Source organism: Cervus canadensis, chromosome 2 (assembly GCF_019320065.1).
Source record: "Cervus canadensis isolate Bull #8, Minnesota chromosome 2, ASM1932006v1, whole genome shotgun sequence".
Taxonomy (NCBI): Eukaryota; Metazoa; Chordata; class Mammalia; order Artiodactyla; family Cervidae; genus Cervus; species Cervus canadensis.
This window is the reverse complement of record NC_057387.1, coordinates 18,166,815-18,189,187: the sequence shown is the minus strand read 5'-3', so window position 1 is coordinate 18,189,187 and position 22,373 is coordinate 18,166,815. Positions and strand designations below refer to the sequence as shown.

Genomic DNA, 22,373 nt, shown 5'->3' with positions numbered 1-22,373 from the left:
TACAGTAAAATATACAAAACATAAAATTTACCATAATTGATCATTTAAGTGTACAATTCCATGGCATTAAGTACATTCCCATTGCTGTGCAAGTTCCACCATCATCCATCTCCAGACCTTTTCATCTTCCCAAACTGAAACTCATACTCATTAAACAATAATTTCCCATGCCCCTCCTGTCAAACCAGCCCTTGGCAACCAACATTCTATCCCTAGACTACTTTTTGACTCAGTTTGTCTTTTGACTTAATAAAAGAGAGTATCCACTGCTGACTAGTGGAATTGCTTCTTGCATATATGTGATTGAGTTTATTTTAAGAAAGGTAAATGGGATTAAGGGAAGAAAAGACGTGCAGACAACTGGATAAGGGTTTTCATACTGGGCTTCCTGTCCACAGGCCTCAGCAGCCCTGCCATGGATCTGCCCGATTCTTTCGCATCAAGAAGTTGATCTTGCGAGCCATTTCCATGTTGTAGATCCGCCGGCAGGTTTCATAGCTTTCCCTCTGTCGCCGACGGCAAGGCTTCTCGTAATACCGCCGTCGCTTTATGTCCTCAATGAGCCCATCCATGGTAAGGATTCTGTATAAAGACAGACAATGAAGTTAGAGGCTTAGGCTTATTGTTATTCTTTTCCAGTTTCACAATGATCAGAAGTCAACTGACCAAACGATTGGTATCTGTAAAAATGATAGTGTGCAATGGTGACAATATAGCATTCACTGCCTACATATACAGGCCAGGCCCCAAACAGTAATATGTGGAGAAATAAAAAGGCAATTAATTATACAGTCCTTGTTCTTGGGGAGTTTACCATCATTATCATGTTCTCAACCATTTTTATTTCCTACCACAAGACATCTGAGAGATATGGCAGTGGCAGGGCGTCTCAACCAATGGTCTCACCCATTTCAGAATCTTCAAATGGGCTAAGTCATTTGCAGTAGGAAAAAAATAACTAGAGGTGATTCCTACCTGGTCCTTAAGAGGAGAATGTAGTTCCACCTCTGCTGTGTTTAAGAGCTGATGCAGCTTAATTATGTACATTTGGGAAATCTCTGGGCCTACTTCATACAGGGAAAGAAGAGGCCCTTATCACACCAGTGATACAGATAGGAGCATCAAAATAAGAGCCTCAATCATGTTTTTCCTATGTACCACATGCTCCAACCACACATCTGACTACTCCCTGAACACACATTAATACCAAGTCTTTTTTTTAAAGTGTTTGTAGCAGCTTTAAAAAAAAAAAATACCAGGTCTTTACTCAAGGCTGCTTCCTCAGCCTAGAATGCCATCCACAGCTCCAAACTGCCAACCTTCAAGATTTTCCACATCTTTTTTTTTTTTTTTTTTTTAATTTTTATTTATGTATTTGTTTTGGCCACACCACATGGCATATGGGATCTTAGTTCCCCAGTTAGGGATTGAACCCGTGCGCCCTGCAGTGGAGGCGTGGGATCAAACCCCTGGTCCACCAGGGAATTCCCTTCCACATCTTTCTGATACCAAATCCAGATACCATCTCTCCACAAACCTCTCTCATCTTAGAGAGAAGATCATTTGTTTTGTTGTACACCTATTTAGAGATTATTTCATTTTGCCATTCTGTTAGTTATTTATACAGGTGTCTCTCTCCTTAGACTGAAAATCCCTGAAGGCAGAAACTGTGTTTCATTCATCTTAATTTAGCTCAGTTTGTGTTTTTTCCTGTCCACCTAACTACTTCAACAGTTTCTCTTGCTGGATTCATAACATGCATACCTCAAAATCACCTCTTCCTTCTCACTGAGCCAAGAAGACACAGGGGCTTATTCTATAACTTACCTCATCCTGAGGCTCCTGAGTGCTCTGGCTTCAATCTGCAATTTGTCCCTCCCTCTTAACCCATCATCATCTGGTCCTGAGAAGTCTGGAGGCACCTGCTGCTACTGCCCTCCAATCTTGCATTGTTTACATGACCCCATTCCTGCCTACCCTTTCCTTTCATTACACATAAAAAGTCAGTCAGAAACACAATTGGAGATGGCTAAGTCGGTGAAGAATCCACCTGCAATGCAGGAGACCTTGGTTCGATCCCTGGTTTGGGAATATCCCCTGGAGGAGGGCATGGCAAACCACTCCAGTATTCTTGCCTGGAGAATTCCCATGGATAGAGGAGCCTGCGGGCTGTAGTCCATGGGGTCACATAGAGTCAGACATGACTGAACAACTAAGCACAAAATTAGAGGGGAGACAGAAGCAGGAAATAAAAATAAGAGAAACTACCTGCTCCTTCTGCTCAGTGGGAAACCCTGTGTATTGCTGCTACGTTATACCAGAAGCCCAAGGTAACAATAATAGATTGAACATGAGCTTGAAAAGATCTGAGCTTTGGGTACATTACAAATGTGAATAGACATGGGCGCCACCGTCCTTTGGGATCTTTTAGACTCCTGCTGATTTGTAAGTTCAGTTTGTCTAGGTTTTTTTTCTTTTTTTTTTTAGTTTGTCTAGGTTTTAATGGCAGGGAGATGGGAGGCAAGGGAACTGCCTCAAACTCCCAGAGGTGGAAGGAGCAGATAATTCGGGTTCTATTGAAAATACAGTCATGCCCAGAAGTGGATCCAACACTGAAGTTGTACAGTAGAAAAGGAGGGCACCAAAGACTCAATACCTTTGCCCACAGAGGGTCTCCAATGCTGTCTTTCTTCCTCCACTTACCCTTAAATGTTGGTATTGCTCCAGATTCTGACTGTAAATTCCCTCCGTTTTGGTTCTACATGATTCCCTTAAACTATAACATGGGCCTCAACCCTGATGCACAATAGAATCATCTCCTTAAGAGCCTTTATTTTTTTTTTTTCTTTTTTTTTTGTATGCCCCCTTTATTTTTTATTTTTTTTATTAGTTGGAGGCTTAAGAGCCTTTAAAAAGTATTCATGCCTCGGTCCCATTCCTCAGAGACTCTGATTTAATTGGTCTACAGTGGGGTTATATACTAGGTATATTTTAAAAGACCCCACAGGTAATTCTAATGTAGAGCCACACTTGAGAACTGACCCAGACACTGCTGACTCTTAAATTGTTATCTTTAGTTGCAGTCTTAAAAGCTAGGCTGATGCTTCCAATTGCCTTAAACCTCACAAAAAAACAAACTTATTATCTCCAACTAAAATTCATTCTTCCTCCTCTATACTCTCTGTTAATGGCATCATCAGTTACTCAAGCTAAAATCTCATGTTCCTAGACTAGGACTTCTTTTCTTCCTACACCCACATTTACAGTATCTTATAAATTCTATAACCTGAAATAGTTCTTAGAGCTCTCCCTTCTCTCTTTTCCTATGGTTACAGCTCTAATTTGATCCTTATCTTATACCTGTACTGAAATAATCACCTAACTGGTCACTTAATCAACAAGTATTTATAAAATATCAACTCTATACCAGACACTGCATTAAATGCTGAGGATAGAAAACAAACTTTGACATGGTTTCCTACCCTCATGGTCTAGTAAAGACAAAAAAGTTACAATAGAGTGTGATAGATGCAAAGATAAGGGAAATATGGTTATAGACGCCCACAGGAGAGGACTTGAGGATAAGGTGGTTATGAAAGCTTCCTAAAGGATACTTCATTTGAATTGTGAAGGATAAACAGGTTGCCCTATTTCCATTCTCTTTCCCTACACCAATTACTGTCCTAAAACATAAATCAGAGCATGTCACTCTGATGTTAAAAAAAGAAAAATTGTTCCCAGTAAACAAAATAGTCTAACCCAGTGGTTCCCACTTGTTTGTACATTAGAATCACCTGGGGATCTTTTAAAAATTCCAAACCCTAAGCCTCTCCAGGCCAACTAAATTACAAGTAAGAAGGGACATGAGCAGGGTTTGTTAAGTTCCCCTAGTAATTGCAAAGTGCACATAAATTTGGGAACCACTAGTCTAAGCTCAAAGCCCTAAATAATTGAGCTTCATCCTCCCTTTCTCTCTAGCTTTATCTTTAATAACTTGCCCTAAAAAGCCTGTCTAGTCACACTGAACTATGTGTTTACTCCAAACACATTACATATCTATTTTTTACATTTGTTCACGATGCTCTTTAGAATGATTCCTTTTTAAAAAAACTTTTAAAAAAATTATTTATTTATGGCTCTGCTGGGTCTCCGTTGCTGTGCTCAGGCTTTCTCTAGTTGTGGAAAGCAGGGGCCACTCTCTAACCGTAGCGTGTGGGTTTCTCATTGCAGTGGCTCCTCTTCTTGTGGAGCACATGCTCCAGGGCTCGCAGGCTTCAGTAGTTGCGGCATGTGGGCTCAACGGTTGTGCACAGACTCAGCTGCCCCAAGGCATGTGGGATCCTCCCAGATCAGGGATCAAATCTGTGTTCCCTGCATTGCAAGGCAGACACCTAACCACTGGACCACCAGGAAAGCCCATTTCCTTTCTTTTTCTGTTGTATAAAATGCTACTTATTCTTCAAAGGCCCAAACCAATGGGTAACATTTGTAAATTGATCCAGGAGAAATTAATCATGCCTTCCCTCTGTTCCCAAAGCACAGTGGTTCTCAAGCTAAAGTTTAGACTCATGCAATAGCCACCTAGAAAACTTGTTAAAACACAGATTGTTGGGACTTTCCTGGTGGTCCAGTGGTTAAGAATCTGCATGCCAATGCATGGGACATGGGTTCGATCCCTGGTCCGGCAATCAGGGAAACTCAGTCTGTGAGCCACAGCTACTGAAGCCTGCAAGTCCTAGAGCCCATGCTCTGCAACAAGATAAGTCACCACAATGAGAAGCTGTGCACCGCACCCAGGGAGTGGCCCTCACTTGCAGCAACTAGAGAAAGCCCACATGCAGCAACACCCAGTGCAGCCAAAAATAAATAATTTTTAAAAATTAAAAACACCCGCAGATTGCTGTGTCACCTCCACTTTTTGACTTCATACAGGTCTAAGGTGGGGCCCAAGAATTTGCATTTCTAACAAGCTCCCAGGTGATGTCGCAGCTGATGGTCCAGGGAGAACCAATGCCACAGCACACTGTTAAAACACTGATCAGACAGTGTATTTGGATATGTTTGGTTTTTTAATTTTTAAAATCTCCCTTACTGGGTTGTGTGCTTTCTAAGGTTACAGATTAAATCTTTCACTTTTGCATTTAATATAATACTTGGCAAAGAGCAAATATCAGTAAATGTATGACAAAAATGAATCCTCTAGGTCAGGGGTCCTCAACCCCTGGTCCAGTCCAAAGCCTGTTAGGAACCGGGCCACACAGCAGATGAGCAGTGGATGAGCAGGCAAAGCTTCATCTGCTACTCCTCATTGCTTGAATTACCACCTGGCCCATCCCCCCACCCCAGACTGTGGAAAAATTTTCCACGAAACTGGCCCCTGGGGCCAAACAGGTTGGGGACCACTGCTCTAGGTGACTGAGGAATGTCCACAGCTCAAGAGATTAAGTTACTTTATAACAGACACAGTTCTTGGGAGTATTAGCTCAGAAGGCCACAACATTACCTTTACTAAAATGGCACGTTAGAGTTTAGATAGCATTTTCACATCCATGATCCTAATCATAATTCTATGAAACTGATTAAGCAGGTAACATCATCTTTTTTTCTTGGCTGCACTGTGCCACGTTCGAGATCTTACCACTGGACCACCAGGGAAGTCCCCAGCATCTCTTTACAGGTTAGAAAACTGAAGTTCAGTGAGGCTGACCCGCCCAAGATCATGAAATGGAGCTAAAAGTAGAATTCAGGTCTTTCGTGCCGTGCTTTATAACAGCACTCTGCTTCTCCAGTAAAAACCACTGAGGTTCAAAAGACAAATTACTATGGTGCCCACAGGCAAAAAGAAAATAAGAGAGGAAAAAGCTGAGCCAGACTCCTTAATTAGAGTAAAAAGATGCAAGCCAAGAAGACATGGCACACTAAGGGAAAGACATTGATCCAAACAACTAAGTATTTATTTCTGTCTAGGCTTTGTTTCGGAGAAGGCAATGGCACCCCACTCCAGTACTCTTGCCTGGAGAATCCCAGGGACGGGGGAGCCTGGTGGGCTGCCATCCATGGGATCGCACAGAGTCGGACACAACTGAAGCAACTTAGCAGCAGCAGCAGGCTTTGTTTGGGCTTCTCTGGTGGCTCAGTGATAAAAATCCACTCATCAATGCAGAGATGTGGGTTCAGTCCCTGGTGTGGGAAGATACTCTGGAGAAGGAAATAGCAACCCACTCCAGTATTCTTGCCTGGGAAATTTCATGGACAGAGGAGCCTGGTGGGCTGCAGTCCATGGGGTTGCAAAGAGACATGACTAACTGAGTAACACTACACTTTCACATGAAAAGAACAGAGACCCTAGGTATGACTTCACCTAGGAAGAGGAGCCTATTGGAATGACAAAGACAGTTTAAAAGTACTATGAAAGAGAAATGCAAAAGGAAGAGTTTAGAAACATACTCAGGTAGCCTACTGGAGTTTCGAAAGGGTTCTGAAACAGACAAAAGTGATCATCTTATCAAGTAAATGCCTGTGTGGTCAGGCAGAAAAGAAGAACAAGAAAAAAGTATCAAAGGAATATAACAGTAGAGGAAGGGGGAAAAGGATGAAAAGATCGGTGCCCCCTAACGTAATGATGGGGTTGCTAAATGGTATTCCTTGGATGGTTCTATTTCCAAAACACATACCAAATAAGTTCCAAGGTGCCAGGTGAGGATTTCCTTCCTCACCCTGCACTTTCTAGTTATCCTGAAAATAGCACAGATTATCCTCAAAAGTTCCAGAATCCCTACAGTAGAGGCATCTACTAATTTCTAATAAACAAGGATATAGGAAGAGCTGTGTAGAACTCATGAAGTAAACAGAAGTAATGATGCTTCTGTCCACAGGTAGTTGAAGGACTAGCAGACCAAGAGGCCCACAGTAAATAGATCAGCCTGGAGTTTGGGTGCCTGGCAACGTAACACTGCAGGACAGTCAGCTGCCAGTTTCAGTGAGATTCAACAGATTATGTAAAAGGAGCTAAGCTGCCCGAGCTGGGGGAATTTGAGGGCGGTAGACACACGTTACTGTAGCCAGCCTGTCAGGACCAGCGTGTACACAGGACGACTCAATGGGCCCAGAAGCTCTCCTACCAGGAATAAAAGGGGTCAACTGGGCACACTTCCAGAGGACTTGACTTTCCTTACTTGGGGGCCAGCCAATCGTGCAGGGCTTCCTAGCAAGCCCCGCTCTCCATATCTTCATCTTAGGGCACCAGTGAGGGCTCTTGGTTATATAACAAGCGTTCCGTGGCGATCTCACTGGGTAGACACATAGGCTGTTTCCTTTGTAAGACTATATTTGTGCTCTAAACATGCTAAAGCTTTAACCACCTTCCTTTCTTCTCATTTGCTGTCATACCTACTGCTGTAATTAAACTGCAGAGCATGCAACTTATTATCAAAAATATGAGAGAAATAAGGAGAAGCCAGAATTTAAGCGAGACATACAGAAAAGGCAGCTAAAGGACAAGAATACTGGAGTGGGTTGCCATTTCCTCCTCCAGGAGGGCGTTAGGAAGCATTACTACAAACAAAGCTAGTGGAGGTGATAGAATTCCAGCTGAGCTATTTAAAATCCTAAAAGGTGATGCTGTTAAAGTGCTGCACTCAAATGTCAGCAAATTTGGAAAAGGCAGTAGTGGTCACAGGACTGGAAAAGGTCAGTTTTCATTCCAATCCCAAAGAAGGCCAATGCCAAAGAATGTTCAACCTACTGTACAATTTCACATGCTAGCAAGGTAATGCTCAAAATCCTTCAAGCTAGGCTTCAGCAGTACATGAATCAAGAACTTCCAGATATACAAGCGGAGTTTTGAAGAGGCAAAGGAACCAGAGATCAAACTGCCAACATTTGCTGGATCATAGAGAAACTAAAGGAATTCCAGAAAAGCATCTACTTCTGCTTCATTGACTATGTATGCTAAACCCTTTGTGTTGATCATAATGAACTGTGGAAAATTCTGAAAGAGATGGGAATACCTGACCACCTTACCTGTCTTGTGAGAAACCTGTACTTGGAGTCAAGAAGCAACAGTTAGAGCCTTACATGGAACAACTGGCTGGTTCAAAATTGGGAAAGGAGTACAACAAGGCTGTATACTGTCACCCTGTTTATTTAACTTATATGCAGAGTACATCACACAAAATGCCAGGCTAGATAAACACAAGCTGAAATCAAGATTGCCAGGAGAAATATCAGCAACCTCAGATATGCAGATGACATGACTCTAATGGGAGAAAGTGAAGAAGAACTAAAGAGCCTCTTGATGAAGGTGAAAGAGGGGACTGAAAAAATTGGCTTAAAACTCAACATTCAAAAATCTAAGATCGTGGCATCTGGTCCCATCACTTCATGGCAAACAGAAGAGGAAAAATATGGAAGCAGTGACAGATTTTATTTTCCTGGGCTCCAAAATCATTGTGGATGGTGACTGCAGCCATGAAATTAAGATGCCTACCCCTTGGAAGGAAAGCTATGACAAACCTAGACAGGTATTAAAAAGCAAAGACATCACTTTGCCAACAAAAGTCCAACTAGTCAAAGCTATGGTTTTTCCAGTGGTCATGTACAAATGTGAGAAATGGACAAAGAAGACAGAGTGCTGAAGAATCAATGTTTTTGAACTGTGGTGCTGGAGAAGACTCTTGAGAGTCCTTTGGAAAACAAGTAGATCAAACCAGTCAATTCTAAAGGAAATCAACCCTAACTATTCACTGGAAGGAATGATGCTGAAGCTCCAATACCTTGGTTACCTGACGTGAAGAACTGACCCACTGGAAAAGACCCTGATACTAGGAAAGACTTGAAGACAAAAGAAGAAGAGGGCAGCAGAGGATAAGATGGTTAGATAGCATCACTGACTCAATGGATTAAGAATCTGAGCAAACTCCAGGATATAGTGAAGGACAGGGAAGCCTGGTGTGTTACAGTCCATGGAGTTGCAAAGAGAGAGACACGGTTTACTGACTGAGCAACAACAACAAAGCCTATCTAAATTCACCAAAATAAACCATACAGAAAAAAACTTACAGGGAGAGGTCAGAAAAAGGGTGAGGTAATCTGGAAGACTTTCCTTCCCCAAATGCATCATTTCATCTCACTAGCTAATTAGCTACAGACTCTGTAAAGATATTCACTTAGTGCTTCCAGTGTAAGGGCAGAGATCATTAGACATCTCAACCCTCCCACAGACATGCCACTTAAAGGTCTGAAATAGAAGAGTCTAGAAAGAGCAGTTATAGAGAAACATGAAATAGGGTTATCTTACTTGCCCTGTTATCCTTTCATCTTAAGTGAAAGTACAGCGGGAATAGCTTCTTCGCAAGGATATGACTGGCACATACAGACACCATAAAGGTAAAGAGGCTGCCTCTTTTAAAAGACATACAAATCATCTTGAGCCTGCAACTGCTTCTCAATCACACAGCTTCTGATAGCATCTTTGTTCTCACCTACTATGGTCTTCTGCCCTCCAGCCCTCCACACTTAGAACTCTCTGCTTCGCTAAGAAGTAGGTTCTCTTTCATTTATCTACTTAGTCCCCAAGAACCCCACCTACATTTAAACCTAATCATATAAGGATTCTTAACTGAAGAATGACTGCCATAGGTCTCCCCATTTCCACAGAAGCTAGTAAGTAATCTATAATGTGGAGCAAAGAATACTGCACTAGAAAAATGTGTGTGTTTTATACTCCTTTCAACCATTCAATAATTGTAACCCAAGGAATATAACTTAATCTTCCCAGGCTTCTCTTACTTCTTTAATAAAGCAACCACCTTAGTGGCCTTAAGGCAGAAGATGAGCTCATGTATTATCTCTTTCATATAATTCAATTCAACAAGCATTTGTTTCTCCAAACTCTGCTTCATTGGGGAGAGAAAATGATAAATGAAAGTCAAAATCCTTAAAACTGGTGATAAGAGAAGATTAATGAACTATTTTCTTTAGAAAACATAATTTTATTAGGGATCAGCCTAGCATTCAAAACCTTTCAATACAGCTCCTCCACTTCAGCCAGTTTATTTCCATGTTTTTGCTTATGTTGTAACCTATCTTCTGAACCTGTTTCACTTTTCCATCACTTGCTTGCTCCTTTAAGATCCCAAATCTGAGTTCACCTTTTCCATTAGCCTTGTCCCACACCAATCTCTCACTCAGCTTTCCATGTATCATGTACTATATTCCTGCTCACTAGCAATTTTATAACTCGGTTTTCCCTTTGGGCTCTTTCCTAAAGTCTTGGATAGAATTCAGGTTCATCATCAAAGGAATGATTGTGGATGAATATGCCTCACACTGTTCGGATTGGGGAAGAACTTCATTTTTAAAGACAATAAACTGAGGGACTGAGAAGTTCCAAGACTGTGAACACCTGGGCTGGCACTGGTTAGAAACAACCTCACTCTGCCATCGAAGGTCCATATAGTCAAAGCTATGGTTTTTCCAGTAGTCATGTAAGGATGTGAGAATTGGGCCATAAAGATTGAGCGTTGAAGAATTGATGCTTTTGAATTCTACTGGAGAAGACTCTTGAGTGTCCCTTGGACAGCAAGGAGATCAAACCAGTCAATCCTAAAGGAAATCAACCCTGAATATTCATTGAAAGGACCAATGCTGAAGCTGAAGCTCCAACACTTTGGCCACCTGAGGTGAAGAGCAGACTCACTGGGAAGACTCACTCATCAGTCTTCCCACTTATGATGGGAAGACTGAGGGTAGGAGGAGAAGGGGGTGACAGAGAATGAAATGGTTGGATGGCATCACCGAGTCAATGGACATGAGTTTGAGCAAATTCCAGGAGACAGTGAAGGACAGGGAAGCCTGGCACGCTGCAGTCCATGCGGTCGCAAAGAGTCAGGCACGACTGAGCACTGGTCAACAGCAAATGACAGAGGGAGGGACAGAATAACCACCACACTTCTCAAGAGAGTTGGTTGGCCTAGTCTTGATTCTGGTCCCCAACCAGTTACCTGTTCAGAGTCCTGTATGCACCTTCCACGTTCCCTTCTTGTACCATCACAGTCCTGGCAATGAACTTCAGATGTTTTGCCATGACCTTGGATTTAAGTCTTCAATCTGCAGGACCTAAAGTACGATGGAGAAAGGGGAAGTAAAGTATAGAGACCAGCTGAGAAAGAGAAACACAATAGAATACAGAACCGCGTGGCTTATTTAGGGTCTGGAAATGCAACGGGCTCAGAAAAGAAGTCTGGGACACGTGTTACCTCATGTCCTGGAAGGTACACGTGACTCGTTATCAAGATTCCCCCGCTCACTTTGCCAATACAAACCCTGCCATAGGGAAGAAACGAGACAGTAGCAGGGTATACCCACGGAGGTTTATTTGGCCGGGCACGGAAGAACCGGGACGCGCCGAGGGCGCCCCCTCCCCCTCCTAATTACCGCAAAAGTTCCCAGGATGGTCTGGGGCGGGAACTGGGCACAGCCTCTCTGTGCTTAGGAAAGGGGGCAACCGCGCGGAATCTCTCCCTCCCGCCACACCCGCCTTATTTTCACCTCCCAGCAGGAGCCCCTCACCCCTTAGCACCCAGCCAACTGGGAGCCCGCCCCAACAGGAAGCGGAAGTGCGTCATCGCACGGGGACAACGAAGCTGAAAAGGAAGAGACGCTACGTAGAAACCATGACAACCTTCTGGCAGGAGTAGGGGGTTTTTCGGTTCCGTCAGCCACTGCCAACCCCTGGGTCAGCACTCGACAGCTGGCAAAGCAAAGAACTTGTTGCCTGAAATTGTCCCAAAACAGGTTCCGCGCTTTCTCGCGGAGTCACGATCCTTTGGCCTCTGAGGTCAGCCCGATTCTGCACACTTTAATCCTATTAAATCTTTTTTTCCCCTTCCAGTTGAAGTAAAGTTGATTAAAAATGTTGTGCCAATCTCTGCTGTAATCCTATTAAACCCTAAATAGATATTTAATCTATTTCTTTTTCCGGACGGAAAATGAGAGAAATAGGCGAAGCTTCCTGAGCATGGTTCCTGTTTTCATAAAGGACACAGATTCTTTGAGAGCTGCTCTCAGGGTGGAAAGGGCTTCCATGGTGGCTCAGAGGTAAAGAATTCACCTGCCAATGCAGGAGACCTGAATTCTATCCCCTGGGTGGGGAAGATCCTCTGGAGAAGGAAATGGCAACCCATTCCAGAATCCTTTACTGGGAAATCCCATGGACGGAGGAGCCTGGCGCGCTACTACCTACAGTCCGTGGGGGTGGGGGGTGGTCACAAAAGAATAGGACACAACGTAGCGAACTCCGGATGGAAAACAGCTTTACACCCAAAAAACTGAGGGCAAGAAATGAAATAACATACTATCAGTTTCCTATATCACCATCTCCCTAGACATTTCACTAAATAAAGTGGAATCACTAAAGAATCGGAAAAGTCATCTACAGGATTTAGAATCAAAGACTCTTTTATGCCAGCTTCTATCCCATTTGTCTCCTAGTGAGACTTAGAAGAAATAACTTTTTTTTAAAACTTTTTCCTCATTGTAGAACCAGCTTTCCTTTTATTCATATGTCTACATATATCTTGTTTTATGGGTATTCATGTAAGTTCAGATCTACTGGAAATAGCTACTGGAAAACAGTAGGGAAAGGCTCAGAAGAAGAAAGCATGTCAACCAGGTACTTATGCAATACCATTCTTTGGGTAACTCCCCTGAAACACACAGGAACATACACACAGATGTATCCTCATCAGTTATGCTAACAGGACTCACACAAAAACTGAAGCCTGCCTTGAAGTAAGCCAGGTTCAAAGTAACCAAAATAGAGTTAGTCTGAGACATGATTATGCTTATCAACAAACTTTTATGGAATGCCTACTTTGTGTCATTCTACTACATCTTATTTATTCTTATTATTTTTGGTTGTCTTCCCTGATAGCTCAGTTGGTAAAGAATCCACCTGTCATCCAGGAGACCTCAGTTCCATTCCTGGGTTGGGAAGATCCCCTGTAGAAGGGAAAGGCTATCCACTCCAGTATTCTGGCCTAGAGAATTCCATGAGTTGGAGACGACTGAGCGACTTTCACATCACATTCACATTCTTGATTGCGCTGTCTTTGTTCCTGCATGTAGGTTTTCTCTAGTTGAGGGAGCAGGGGTTACTCTTCATTGTGGTGCTTGGGCTTCTCATTGCGGTGGCCTCCCCTGATGCAGAGCACAGGCTCTAGGAGCATGAGCTTTAGTAGTTGCGGCACAAGGGCTCATTAGTTGTCGCGTTCTGGCCCTAGAGTGTTCAGGCTTCAGTATTTGTGGCAGGCAGGCTCAATTGCTCTGCAGCATATGGAATCTTCCCTAACCAGGGATCGAACCCTTGTCCCTTGCATTGGCAGGCAGATTCTTTTTTTTTTTTTGGCAGGCAGATTCTTATCCACTATACCACCAGGGAAATTCCTCCACTGCCTCTTGAACTACCAAAACATAGTAAGTGTCCAAAAAGATAAATAGTATGACAAGGTAGTGTATGATGAATGCAAAATAAATTATATAGCCAGCAGCATAATGTAGTAGAAAAACACTGGATTGGAAGTCAGGTGATCTGGATTCTATCAAAATTCTGATACTCATCAGGCATATGACCTTGAACAAGTCACTTAAACCAGTAGTCTGCAAAGTACTGCCTACAGGTCAAATCCAGCCCCATTCTTGTTTTTGTAAATAAACTTTATTGGGACTTCGCTGGTGGTCAACTGGTTAAGAATCTGCCTGCCAATGTAGGGAACATGGGTTCAATCCCTGGTCTGGGAAGATTCCACATGCCTTGGAGTAACTAAGGCCATGCGCCACAACTACTGAGCCTGAGCACTTAGAGCCCGTGTCCCCAACAAGAGAAGCCACTGCAACGAGAAGGCTGTATACTGCAATGAAGAGTAACTCCTACTTGCCTCAGCTAGAGAAAGCCTGCTCACATAAATGAAGACCCAGCCAGCCAAAAATAAATAAATTAAAAAAAAAAGTTATTGGAACACAGTTCTGCCGTTCGTTTATATATTAGATATGACTGTTTGGGCTACAATGACAGAGTTGGGTAGTTGCAGCAAGATGTATGGCCCACAAAGCATACATCTTGCTTTGCTGACCACTTACTCAAACTCTCAGTCTGTTCCCTCATCTGTAAAAATTGAACTAATATGTGCCTGCAATCACACAAAATTTGTCATGGGAATCAAAAGGGATAACATGGAAAAATATTTTGAAAGAAAGGAAGAGGAAAAGTAGCATTTTTGAGAACCTTATATCAGGGTATTAGATACCAAACCTTGTACTAGGCAGTTTATATACCTCCTTTCATTTGATGGAGTAAAGGGCCAAAGCCTAAGCATATAGATTGTGTTTAATAGGGCAAACAATTGGGAGGACTTAGTTAAAAGAGGGCGGAAAGGCTGGGCAAGCTGAGTGGCATGAACAAAGAGTTTAGAGGCAAAAAGGCTTACAGTTTCTGGGAGCAAGCAACAACAAAACAGCCTGGAACAGAGGGATCATGCATGGTAGCAGAGAGAGAAACAGAGACCTTGACTAAATGTTTTGGACTTTCTTCTCAAAATATCAGAAAGCCATTGAATAGGAAATGACATGCAAAGCATTGTTTCTGGAAAATTAACCTGTTTATAAGTGAGAAGGGATTAGAGGTAAGAGAAGCTATTACTATAGTCAAGATTTAAACCAAAGAGGTGGTGATGGAATGGAAAGGAAGAAACAGATTTAAGAGCCATCCCAAATATAGAATAAAAAGGATTTGATGACTAAATAGCACCAAATTTTAAACTTAGTTATCTAGAAAAATGATGGTACTGTAGGTAGCATTAACAGAAGAAAAAGAGGCTGTAAAAAGGCAGAACAGGAAGAATGCTAATTTGATTGGTCAACACTAGAAAAGGCATCAGACTGGAAAACAAGAGTCCTGTAAGACACATTGTTGTCTTCCACAAGCTACCTAAGTGTCCTCATCTATAAAATGGAGTTGAATTAATTACAAATGGTACCCTCTTGGGGCTTCTCTGATGGCTCAGAGGTAAAGAATCTGCCTGCCAATGCAGCAGACCCAGGTTGGTCCCTGGGTTGTGAAGATCCTCTGGAGGAAGAAATGGGAACCCACTCCAGTATTCTTGCCTGGAGAATCCCATGGGTAGAGGAGCCTGGAGGGCTACAGTCCATGGAGTCGCAAAGATTAGGACACAACTGAATCGACTAATCACGCTCTCATGTCACCCTCTTGGCTCTAAAATGATGACATGTTTACTAAGTTTTAAGTATTAGTAATGTGTAAATGAAACCGTCCAGCAGAAATGTATACGTTCAGTATGTCATCTCATGGGAAAGATTGAGACTGGAGAGGAAGCTTCAGAAGTCTTCTAAGTTGAGGTAATAATTAGAGCCATGAAGAAGATGAAAGCTTGAAGTGAAAGAATATAGTTAAAGAGCCAAGGATTGAGCCTAAGGGAACACCCATATTCTGGAGTGGGCAGAAGTGAGGCTATTGTAAGATATAGAAGTTGTTGCCAGATAGGTAAGAGGAGAATTAGCATAGCGTGCTGACATGGGATCCAAGGGAAAAGAGTTTCAGTAGGCATTACCAAGAGTGTCAAATGATACTGAGAGCACTGAGTCCCTGGCCTTTGTAAAGCCCCTGGACCTATTGATTGGGTGGAAACTACTTTATGATACTCAAATTCTGTAAGATCATTAGTGACTAAGAAGGTGCAGTAGAGTGATGACGTGGATGCTAGGCTGTAAGATTTAAGGATTATGTCTTAGGTAGGAGTCAGAAAGAGTATGATTAGATTCCTCTGTGAAGAATTAAAGAAAAGGGACTTCCTCCATGGTCCAGTGGCTAAGAATCCACTTTTCAATGCAGGGGCCACAGATTCCATCCCTGGTTGGAGAACTAAGATCCCACAGGCTGTGGGGCAACTAAGCCTGTGCAATGAAGATCCCATGTGCCACAAATAAGACCTGGTGCAGCTAAATAAATATATACATAAATAAAAAGAATTACAGAAAAAAGATGAGAAAGTGAAAGCGGGCAATTAGAGTCAAGAGATATTTTCAAGAAGAGGGTACCTGATCATACTCACAGGAGGAAGAAAGAATAAATAAATCAATAACAACTGGAAGTTACAAAGTAAAGAAGGGACAAGTGATTCAGCAAAAATTCCAGAGGTGAAAGGTAATCAAAAGCACAACTGGAGCAGTTTGCCTTAGAAGAGAGAGCATGTTGTCTGAAATAAAAGGAGACAATAATCTACTGAGAACTGAAGAGTTGAGAAACAGGTGAAAGATGTACAATTAGCTATGAGACATATGCTACGCAGCCCATATGCAATATAAGTAAAATGACAAGGTAGTCTGATACATCGCCGAGGCTGGGAGAGGCCATGGTTGTGATGGAAACTGGGATAGAGGAGAAAGAACAATACATGGAAAAGTGGAGAAGTAGGTAAATTCACAGACTTCACTTCTGTGGTCTGATGACACTGGGTAACATACATTTAGCAGCTGAAGCTTTTTGAATAATGATGAGGCCCAGCGTCTGAGAGGACTTACCATTCTGACAGTTCTAAGGCATCCCTTCCTCTTCAAAACTAGCGACCACAGTGGCTGTTCTGGCTTTGGTGTCCCTTCTCTGGCAGCAGTAGTTTACATTATGCATTTATCCACAAGAATCAACAGTTCCCAGGGAAGCAAAGAGCTAGCCCTGAGTGGCAGAACCTGCTAGTCTGGACCAGCTGGAAGGTTACAAGCATGAGAGACACAAAGGCAAAGGTACTAGTCTCTGAGCCTGAACGGAAAAACAGACCCAGTTTTGAACCCCTAACTGTCCCAAGGGCGTTTCCTAGGAATTTAGCAGCAGAGAGTCCCTTTTCCTCTCCCACAGGACGTATATTGTCCCATCCAGACCTCTAATTTGGGGGAGCTTGCGTTCACAAACACTTCCCTCCCCTTTCTTTTCTGCAGGTCAGAGGAGAAACACTGGTATTTGAGGCAAAAGGTTTCAATTTCCCCCAGTGAGTAAACAATTTCCCCCAGTGAGTAAACTCTTTAAGTATAAAATTTATTTAATCATAAAGGATTTCTCTTTCTTCAACACGAATGCACACATTAAAAGTAAAAAAAAAAAAAAAAATAGAGACATATATTTACACAAATTAGAAACTACAGTCTCAGGTCCTGGATTAGGGGTTGAGAGGATGGACAGCAGGAGCAACTAGAGGATGGCTTCTCATCTGTTCCAGGTGTCCTGTGGTCATCTCTCTGGTCAGGGTGGGTAGACCAGGAGGGGAAGGGGCACAGCTACAATTTGATGGCAGAGTTACTGGCAAATTGTGATAATGAGGCCCCTCTGCAGATAGTTTCTGATGATTACCAGGGATGACAGGAGATGCTGTCGTAGATGGAACTGGAGTGATTGGGGCTGAGTGAGTCAAGGGCTGTACTCCATGCTGGAGGAAAAGGATGACACCAATGCTGGTTCCAGTGCCTAAAGGACCATGGCTAAAGGAGATGGTACCTGGGGAACTGAGAGGGGGATTGCAAATTGGAGTAGTGTGGATCCAAGTGAGGTTTAGAGCTGGCCATTCGGTGAGGTGCCAAGGCTGCTTTGGTTTTAATATTAGCTGTCCTAGCTGTGTCTGGTCCATCTTTTCCATGGAAGGTGCAGGAGAGGAAGCAGCTGGATAACTGTGGTGGCTTGGAAAATACTAGGGAGGGGGAAGAAAAGAGAAAAAATTATGTGAGAAAGCTTTCAGATTAATTCCACCTGGCTGTTTAAACCTTGGTTTTTCCTTGGGAACTCTGTAATGCTAACATACCTTGCTTTATGCAATAGATAATTTCCTGCCGGGCCATGATTAAGTAAATGTTTTAGTAACCAAATTCTTAAAGGCCTGCTATATATACCACACACTATATAGCATTGGCTATTAAGACATATGAGGGATTCCCTGGTGGCTCAGTGGTAGAGAATCCACCTGCCAATGCAGGAGATGCAGGTTTGATCCCTGGGTTGGGAAGATGCCCTAGAGAAGGAAATGGCAACCAAATCTAGTATTCTTGCCTGGGAAACCCATGGACAGAGGAGCTTGGCCGGCTACAGTCCAGACATGACTTAGCAACCAAACAACAATTCAGACGTATACAAAATAAAACAGTCTCACAAATTTTCACTCTTTATAAACAAATTTGTTTTAGAACGTCTTTCTAAAGTTTTTAATTGGAATCATCATTTTCCAATTTCTGTATTTTAAGGTCTAATTTTCTATGTTGAGTTCCTTAAGAACTGCAACCATTCCTCAAAACCTATGCTTCTAGAGGGATACAAGGATCCTTGGGTAAGAGTAAAAAGGGGAGTAAAAGCGGTTTAGGGGCAGCAAAGGAGAAAAGATTTTCACAGACAAGCTGTGGAATCTTCTTGCATGATTCATTTGGCCAGGTAAAAAGTCTTCTGTATCTATACAGAAAGATAAGCTACAAGATGCAGTATGGGGTTAAACTCCATAGAGTTCTTAGAAATGACCCAAACAAAATGGAAACAAACAACATCTAGAAATCAGACTATGAAGGAATCTAGGCATTCTCTTCCTTGAAAAGAAACTTATTGAAAAGATGAAAAGACCCAGAAGAAAATGGGAGAGGGAGCCCCTTTCTGTATGTACACTTCATTCCTTTGGTTATTTCCCCAACTTTTCCTCAGGAAAATAAGTTTTCCTCAGATAATAAGTTCTCACCTTGGTCAGCTGGTGCCTGCTGCTACCCAATGATGACTTCTGGGCAGCTATATGAGGAAACCAAGTCTTTAACATTCCTTCCACCTGTAACAAAGTTCCTAGATAACGCTCTCTGTGAGGGAAAGTAAAAAATAAAAGGCCATTAGGTGTGAAAAAAGCAACAGAACAGGATTGGAAATAGCACTTTATGAAGAAGAGAAAAGAAGCAAAGGGGACTTACCCCATCTGTGGCTTCTTCAAAACTCCTAAGATACGCTGGATCCTGTCCATTGCCACACTCTGCTGGAAAGTGCTCAATCCTGGGGTTAGGAGAGAGAAGGTGAGACAAAAGATTGAGATTCAAGAATTTAGTCAGCAAAAGGAAAGACAGAAGGGAGTTAAAATCGATTCACCTAAGGAAATTGCCACAGGAGAGAACGGGAATAATCTAGGCCCCAAAGACTTAAGAGAAATACACATTTAAAACATATCTGGAGAGAGACAGAGACAGATATGAACCTAGCTCAAATGAATGCAACTAATTAGATAATTACCTCTCTCAAATCGACCCATCTTCAGCCCCTTCAGTAGGTCTGTGAGAGGGGGTATGAATCCTTGGAGCTCTTTACACTGTAGGAAAACAGGACAAATGGTATGAGAAGACCAAGAACTGCCCACAACAGTGCTTATTTTTCCATCCAACCTGGGAGCCAATACGCTCCTTGTGGGGTCCTTATCAACCAAATGAATACTAAGCCATTCTGGTCCCGTCTCACTTTCCCAGCTTTCTCTTACCTTCTGAGCAAAGAGCAGGTCTCCTTCTGTGGTACAACCCTGGATGTTTATACAGGTCTCCAATTCACCATCTCTTGATCTTTTGACCCCAGATCCTGACATAGAAGCAGCCAAGCCCCGCTGTTCCAAGTGAGATGCTACATGTTGGTTACTGGAAACCTTGGGTCGTTGCCTGCAGCGGATAGGACCAGGGCTGGGCCGAGAACCTTCCTTCTGCTCAACAGTGTCTGGCTTGGGGCCATGAGCCCACTTGTCCTCCCCCTCACTATCGGAGGGGGAGCCAAAGTCACTGTTCACTGGGGAGGTGGAAAAAGAGGAAGAAAGAGAGTAGGAAGAATAGGAAGAAACGCTAGACGGAGAATCCATAGGTTCAGAAGCAGGGTCTGGAGAGCAGCTCCCGGAGTACCCAAAGATCAGGACCTGCAACTGAAGAGCAAAGCGAGGGGGTCTGAAACCAGAATCTGAGGATTGGGAAATGGACTGAGAAACTGGGGTGTACTGTATACGACAGTAACATCTCTTCTCTCCCTTCCCAGTATTAATCCTGGCTCGGGCACAATAGAAAAAGTCATCTTCCCCGCCTCCCCCACTCCATTAAGAACCTGGATTGCCTTTGTGCCCGCTGCAGAGCAGCTCTTAGCCTGACACAGACTGTTCGTTCTTCCTCATTTCAGAGTAAATGACACGATATGACCCCTTTCTCCGGTTCGCCTTTCTGGTCTCATCCTGGCCCCGTAGCGAGCCTCTCTACCTGAGCTCACTACACCAGCAAGCCGGAAATCTGCTGCACTTGAACCCACCTAGGGACGCTGTAGGAAACTCCCGCCTCTTCCCAACCTTTCTGATCGCCATCCCTGCGCCGGACAATTCCCAGTCGCACCTGCCACGTGATGCGAATCCTTGCAATACCATTATCTGCAACGAGTCCCTAAGCCCACTCCCACCGGGTCTGATCCTCCCGCGCGGATAGCTCCCTGGCGTCTGAATCTCCTCACCTGTGTCAGTCGGCTCAGCCCAGGCTGTCTGCAGCTCCTACTCAGACTCTGGAGTCTCGGCTACCCACCTCCGGCTCCCTCCCACTGGGTCCCGCCCCTTCCCCCTCCGGGACACGTGCAGCTCCGCACGTGCCTTCCCCCTGCTTACACAGACCTCGCAGCCTCATTGGTTGTGTAGCCGGTGACACGTGACTCTCGTTACTGAAGTTCACATCCCATTTGCTACAGCATACAGGGGTTCGGCCAATAAAGCGGCTGTCAGGGGACGATTGGTTGGATGGTAAGCATTCTGTGCTCCGCCCCTACATGCGGCTAGCAAGGAGGACCCGGTGATGAGAAAAGGAGGAGGATGGAAAAAGGGAGGAAAAGAAGGGAGGGGAGAAAAAGGGCGGAGCCCGTGGCCTTAAATAGGATGGTGGTGCGTGAAGCCGCGCGGCTGGAGTGTGCAGACTAGTAGTGTGGCCTGAGGTGTGAGTCTTGCCGTGTGGGACTCTTGGTTCTCCCTTGGTAACCGACCCCTGTGCCCCCTCTTTCAGCGCCTCCGCTCACAAGTGCAGCACGTGGAACCCGTCAGCGACTTGCGTCTGCAACGTGTGTGAGAACACGGACGTGTGCCCCTGTGTATCCTCCTCCTCCCCCCTCCGCGGCCCAGCCCTCGTGACTCCCGGGTCTCTGTTTCACTTTCCCCTCCTCCTTATCCTACAAGTTGGGTGCCTCCTGCCCTCTTGGGTGAAGAGGGTGGGGACTGCTGCCGAGAACACCGCGTCCTCTCCCCGGCTCCCGCTGGGGCGGCTCCTCCAGCCCTTTGCTTACATAACCCGCCGCGCACGTTACCAGCTCAGATGCCAGCCCGCCATCAATCTAGAGGTCAAAACCCAGCCGGGTCGTTCCTGACTTCTACCCGGGTTCCTCAGGCCCTGTGCCCTTACTTCCATTTTACTTAGCACAAGGAATGGGGAGGCGGGTAGGTCTGTGATTTCCTAGATTATGCCTTTGTTTAGCTTTAGTTTCTTCATTGGTCCTCTGGAGAAGATTTGAAGAAGGGAGGGTGGCAAAGTCCGGAGTTTACTATTCACCGCCCCTTGCAGGTTTTTTTTTTTTTTTTTCCCTTTGCTGCACCCCCGGGAGGCTTGCAGGATCTCAGTTCCCCAACCCGGGCAACAGCAGGGAAAGCTCGGAGTTCTAACCACTAAGCAACCAGGGAACTCCCCTTGCAGTGTTGAGAGCACCGTGGAGAGAAGGGGACGGGGCTCAGAGACTGTGGGCTGATTCAAGTTTTGACATTGAAGAGACCGCAAGGGGGCAGCCTAGTTCTGATTAGGGTCGCAAGGATAAAGGGAGAAAAAATTTTTTTAAGTTTGTCCTTGCATGCCCTAATTACTAACTGAAAATGGTACATATTTAGAGGCGGGGGTGGGGGGGTGGCTAGGGGTGTGGAGAGTAAGTAGAAGAGGGTGTGAATTTTTGAAATCTATTCTAAGTAGCTTTTGATGGTTTACGTTTGTTTAACAACGTGCTCATTTTATAAAAAGGATAAAAGGGTTCTACTTCAACTTTCTCCAAGCATATTGTTTCAATACTGTATATGATAAGGTAAAGCGATAGAATTAGAGGGAATTATAGGCCGTGAATAAACCTGTTTGTGGGTGCTTTTCTCTGTTCTTCCCAAAATTTCAGTTCCACCCTCCTCCCCATGGTCCTAATAATTCCCTCTAAATCTACTGTTGCCTAACTCCGTTTGTAATCCACCCTTCCCACATATCCTGGTGCTCTCTTCAGTGTTGTGGCTTTAGAACTGGCCCTCATAAAGGAGTAGAGAGTAACCAGA

General features: G+C 43.9%; 2 protein-coding genes across 10 annotated transcripts; both read right to left on the bottom strand.

The window, feature by feature from the left end:
• Window positions 1-282: 282 nt before the first annotated feature.
• Window positions 283-16,732, bottom strand: MRPS21 (mitochondrial ribosomal protein S21). 6 transcript variants are annotated; one of them, XM_043457410.1, is made up of 4 exons: window positions 11,572-11,590; window positions 11,259-11,325; window positions 11,004-11,118; window positions 283-582 (listed from the first exon to the last, which is right to left on the bottom strand). In XM_043457410.1, the coding sequence occupies exons 3-4, from the start codon at window positions 11,084-11,086 to the stop codon at window positions 402-404; spliced, it is 264 nt and encodes an 87-aa protein (XP_043313345.1). In that variant the 5' UTR covers window positions 11,087-11,118; window positions 11,259-11,325; window positions 11,572-11,590; the 3' UTR covers window positions 283-401. The 6 variants fall into 6 exon arrangements, with proteins under 6 accessions (XP_043313345.1, XP_043313353.1, XP_043313361.1 ...); XM_043457418.1 differs by lacking the exon at window positions 11,572-11,590 and adding an exon at window positions 11,437-11,455; XM_043457426.1 differs by lacking the exons at window positions 11,259-11,325; window positions 11,572-11,590 and adding an exon at window positions 16,597-16,732.
• A 363-nt stretch (window positions 16,733-17,095) lies between these two features.
• CIART (circadian associated repressor of transcription) lies at window positions 17,096-21,089 on the bottom strand. 4 transcript variants are annotated; one of them, XM_043457304.1, is made up of 6 exons: window positions 20,700-21,089; window positions 19,551-19,976; window positions 19,310-19,385; window positions 18,997-19,075; window positions 18,777-18,888; window positions 17,096-17,750 (listed from the first exon to the last, which is right to left on the bottom strand). In XM_043457304.1, exons 2-6 carry the CDS (start codon window positions 19,914-19,916, stop codon window positions 17,226-17,228), a joined length of 1,158 nt encoding a protein of 385 aa, XP_043313239.1. In that variant the 5' UTR covers window positions 19,917-19,976; window positions 20,700-21,089; the 3' UTR covers window positions 17,096-17,225. The 4 variants fall into 4 exon arrangements, with proteins under 4 accessions (XP_043313239.1, XP_043313230.1, XP_043313249.1 ...); XM_043457295.1 differs by lacking the exon at window positions 20,700-21,089 and adding an exon at window positions 20,546-20,657; XM_043457314.1 differs by lacking the exon at window positions 20,700-21,089 and adding an exon at window positions 20,351-20,539.
• Window positions 21,090-22,373: the final 1,284 nt, after the last annotated feature.

What these genes read in the sequence shown, in the direction of transcription:
- MRPS21 (XM_043457426.1), bottom strand. Translation starts at nt 11,086, where the DNA reads ATGGCAAAACATCTGAAGTTCATTGCCAGGACTGTGATGGTACAAGAA. An exon ending in GCATACAGGACTCTGAACAG is followed by an intron (nt 583 to 11,003) that starts GTAACTGGTTGG and finishes GTCTTTATACAG; the next exon opens with AATCCTTACCATGGATGGGC.
- CIART (XM_043457304.1), bottom strand. Translation starts at nt 19,916, where the DNA reads ATGGATTCTCCGTCTAGCGTTTCTTCCTATTCTTCCTACTCTCTTTCT. An exon ending in GATGGGTCGATTTGAGAGAG is followed by an intron (nt 19,076 to 19,309) that starts GTAATTATCTAA and finishes TCCTAACCCCAG; the next exon opens with GATTGAGCACTTTCCAGCAG. An exon ending in TTGAAGAAGCCACAGATGGG is followed by an intron (nt 18,889 to 18,996) that starts GTAAGTCCCCTT and finishes TTTCCCTCACAG; the next exon opens with AGAGCGTTATCTAGGAACTT.